Source organism: Merops nubicus, unplaced genomic scaffold (genome assembly GCF_000691845.1).
Source record: "Merops nubicus isolate BGI_N331 unplaced genomic scaffold, ASM69184v1 scaffold18118, whole genome shotgun sequence".
In the NCBI taxonomy this organism is placed as follows: domain Eukaryota; kingdom Metazoa; phylum Chordata; class Aves; order Coraciiformes; family Meropidae; genus Merops; species Merops nubicus.
In genome coordinates this window covers 4164-7648 of record NW_008627930.1, presented here as the reverse complement: position 1 = coordinate 7648, position 3485 = coordinate 4164, and the positions used below count along the sequence as shown (strand labels likewise).

General features: G+C 38.6%; 1 protein-coding gene across 1 annotated transcript; it reads left to right on the top strand.

Annotated features, from left to right (window-relative positions):
* Window positions 1-349: 349 nt before the first annotated feature.
* On the top strand, window positions 350-2602 carry LOC103778896 (ubiquitin carboxyl-terminal hydrolase 42-like; the record flags this gene model as incomplete). Its single annotated transcript, XM_008946512.1, has 2 exons — window positions 350-1837; window positions 2310-2602. Coding segments are annotated over 2 exons (1781 nt in total), but the record flags the coding sequence as incomplete, so codon positions are not given.
* Window positions 2603-3485: the final 883 nt, after the last annotated feature.

Below are 3485 nucleotides of genomic sequence, written 5' to 3'. Positions count from 1 at the left end.
TGCTCTTTCGTTTTGGAGAGAGAGGGAAATCCATGTTTTTACTTTTTTCATGTTGGAGGGAGAGCAAATGTAGTGGTTTTGGTTGGTGATGTGATTCAGAGCAGCAAGTGGAAGGAGATGGATTTGTTGGGTGAGGTTTTTTTGATGCAATACTTGTAGAGTCAAGAGAAGAAAAACACCTGAGAGCTTAGGAAAGTGTAGAAATGGGTTTCTAAAGGGAGTGTCTTTCAGAGCTTTCCAGTAGCCCCCTTTTTTTTTTTTTTTTTTTAACACTGAAGTGGATGTTACTCCTAACATTCATCTTTTAGATGGAAGTTTGAAGTGAAAAACATGCTTTTATTTTGTGCAGTGTCCCTGGACCTCAGAAATCATCTGAGAATGATGCTCTTAGGGAAACTGTAGTGATGGGAGAAGCACTGTTTGCCTACGAAGAATCCAGGAAGGCTCCTGCCAACTTTAGCTATGAGGTTGAGAATGTTTTTGCTCAATCGGATTCTGAAAACATTTCTACCAAAGAAGAAGTTACTGACAGTATTATAAAAAAAGCTGATAATGCACATCCTAATATCAACAGTCAGCACAAGGTCAGGAAAAAATCCTTAGATGCTGAAGATGAATTCCTTGGGAAGGTTGAGTCTGAAGACAGAGACAAAGACAAACCAAGAAGAGCAAAAGAACCTGAACTCATTTCAAAAGAAAATCCTTTGTTTGTCAAAAGTTCTTTCGAGAGTGAAGAGAAATTAGGGCAAACTTCCTTTATAAAGTCTGACATTGAATGTAGTTCTAAAAAACTTTTCTTGCTAGATATTACAGATAAATGCCAAGATAGAAAGGACATTTCTAATAACTATGTAGAGGTACCACCTGTTAATGACTCTTCTATTACAAAGCTGGATAAAGTTTTGGAGAGTCAATTTTCTAGAGAAAATGATGGACTGAGTAATAAAAAATGTGAAGAAGATAAACATAGGAAAAAAGACAAGAGAAGACTATACGACTCTAAAAAAACTGACAAAGAGCACTACCGAAGGAAGAGAGAAAGCTCAGACACTGAAGAGAAGGAGAAGCAAACCAGAAGCAAACCAGATGAACACTCCTACAAGAGGAGGCGCTCTCGAAGCGTGGAAACAAATAAGCAAAATCGTCATAAGCAGGAGTATTGCAATGAAAGCAACTACAGATCTTCCCATAATGAAAGAAGGAGTCCAAATAATCGGAAAAGCTCAGGAAAATATTTTCGTTACAGATCACGAAGCAGAGAAAGAACAGACCAAGACAGGAATAGGTATTATCATTCCAAAGGAGAGAGAACTTGGAGCAGAGAAAGATACTATCAAGATGAACCACAGAGATGGGATAAAGGCAGATACTACAATGATTATTATTTCTCTCAAGGAACAAGAGATGGTAGAGAGAGAAAGTCCTCTCATTGTGATAAAGACTTTGACAAATCAAGTCAAGCTTACAACAACAGGTCATATAAGGATTATCACTGCAAAAGCAGATGGCCTCACAACACACTCACTGATGTACACCACTTTAGCACCTACAGAGTAAACTTGCATCATTGTTCAGTACCTCCGCAGCAGTCTGAAAAGTATTCTCGTGAAAGGCACATGCTTCCACCTGTGTCAGCTCATGCAAATGTGGAGGACTCTTCCCGGGAAAATGACAAAGAAAAGCGAAGAAACAGCAAAAGAAAACACACCCACCAAGAAAGCAGTGGAAGCGAAATGGAAAAGAAATGCCGAAAGATAGATGACCAAAGAACAAAAAAATATAAGAAGGTCAAGAAGAAAAAGAAGTCCAAGGACAAGCATCGAGAGAAAGAGTACAAGTAAGCAAGGGTTCCAGGATAATTGACAGCTTTTTCCTAATTCTTTTCTGGGTGTTACTCACATCTGCCTTTTCTCCATTGTTTCTAAGTTATTTGTGTAGCAGAATCTGGTGGGGAGTCATGTCATTAGGTCAGTCAAGGGAAGACGGGAAAGAGGCCGCTGAATTGTGTTACACTGGAGCACAGAGTCCCATCCACACTCCATTCTTCATTAGGCTACAACAAATTTTAATTTTAATTCTGCCTGCTCCATAAGTAGCCCCTATTAATGATTTGTGTACAAACCATGGCATGCTGCCCTTCAATCTGAGGGCTTAAGTTTGCTACATCTACGGTAAATTAGATGGGCAGAAACTACCACAAAATGGTTGACACACTGGAAGTCATCAGCTGGGGTAAAATAAATAACATTTCTTGTTTGCCTCCAGTGTCACGCCTGTTCTTCTATTTTTAACTTCTATGTTTCCTTCAGACATTATGATTTGGATGTCTCTGTGCTCCACTTCGACAATGACAATCGCAAACATAAGAAAAAGAAGAAAAAGAAGAAAGACATCAGGAAACTGAAGGGCTTCTTGGAACATCTAGATCCTCATTTCCAGAAGAAAACACAGGAGGAGAAGGAAGAATCCTGTCCTCCAGCTGGCTATTTATGTGAGCAATACAGAAGCCAGGGCAGTAAACAACCCTCCAAGGAAGAGAAGCCCTGTGGTGCAGGTGAAAGCAAGAACTACAGCTCCATCACATCTAATGAGTATGTTAGAGGTAAGGGGCCACAGGATGTTTGCAGGACTCCCTTTTATTCACACAGACATTCTTATTTTAAAAAAATCTTTAAATGCTCACGTGGTGAAAGCTCAGCTTTATATCATGGCTTCCAAACAGTCAGCGTTGGATTTAAATAAAAGCCAATGTTCAGCTCTTCTGTAACACAGAAACAGTGCTGACTGCTTATTCAGTGTAATGTAAATTGGTGATAATATTGAACTGTTATTGTTTCAGGTGTAGATCTGCTTTACACAAAGCACAATTGTTAACCCTTCAGAGGACACTTTGTAATTTAACGCCTGGAGAGTTTGTTAAATTCCTGCAAGTGCTTTATTGTGTTGGTTTTTTTTTTTTTTTCCTCTGTTAGTATAGGCTTAAAAAAATAGGGAGAAGTGGGCTGATGAAACATCTCTTTCCCAATTTTCAGTATTAAAGAAGGTCAGTTTGGTGCTTCTTATAAAAAAATAAATACAAACCTGAGTAGCTACCTGAATTTATAGTGAACTCTGCTGTTTCTTGTCATAGTTCTCACTTGGGCTCTCATGAGAAAATATAGTTTCATTTCACCATCTCTAGAATTACACAGTGAAGAAGATGGCACACTGCAACAAATTAATGGGAAACTGATCACAGATGTTGACATTTTTCTGAATAGAAGTTTGTTGTACAAATAAAACCTCCCTAAATGTCCCTTATCTGACAAAAAGCCTGTCCCACTTAGATAGTTAAATAAACAAACAACACCCCACGTGCTGTATTTTACCCTTACAGCTAGCTGAAGTAATCCCTGAAGAAGCAGCTCAGCTCAGTGTCCAGAAGCAAGTTTTATTTTTAAATTTTCTACATTTCACACCTACCTACAATTTAAGATTGTCAGTGA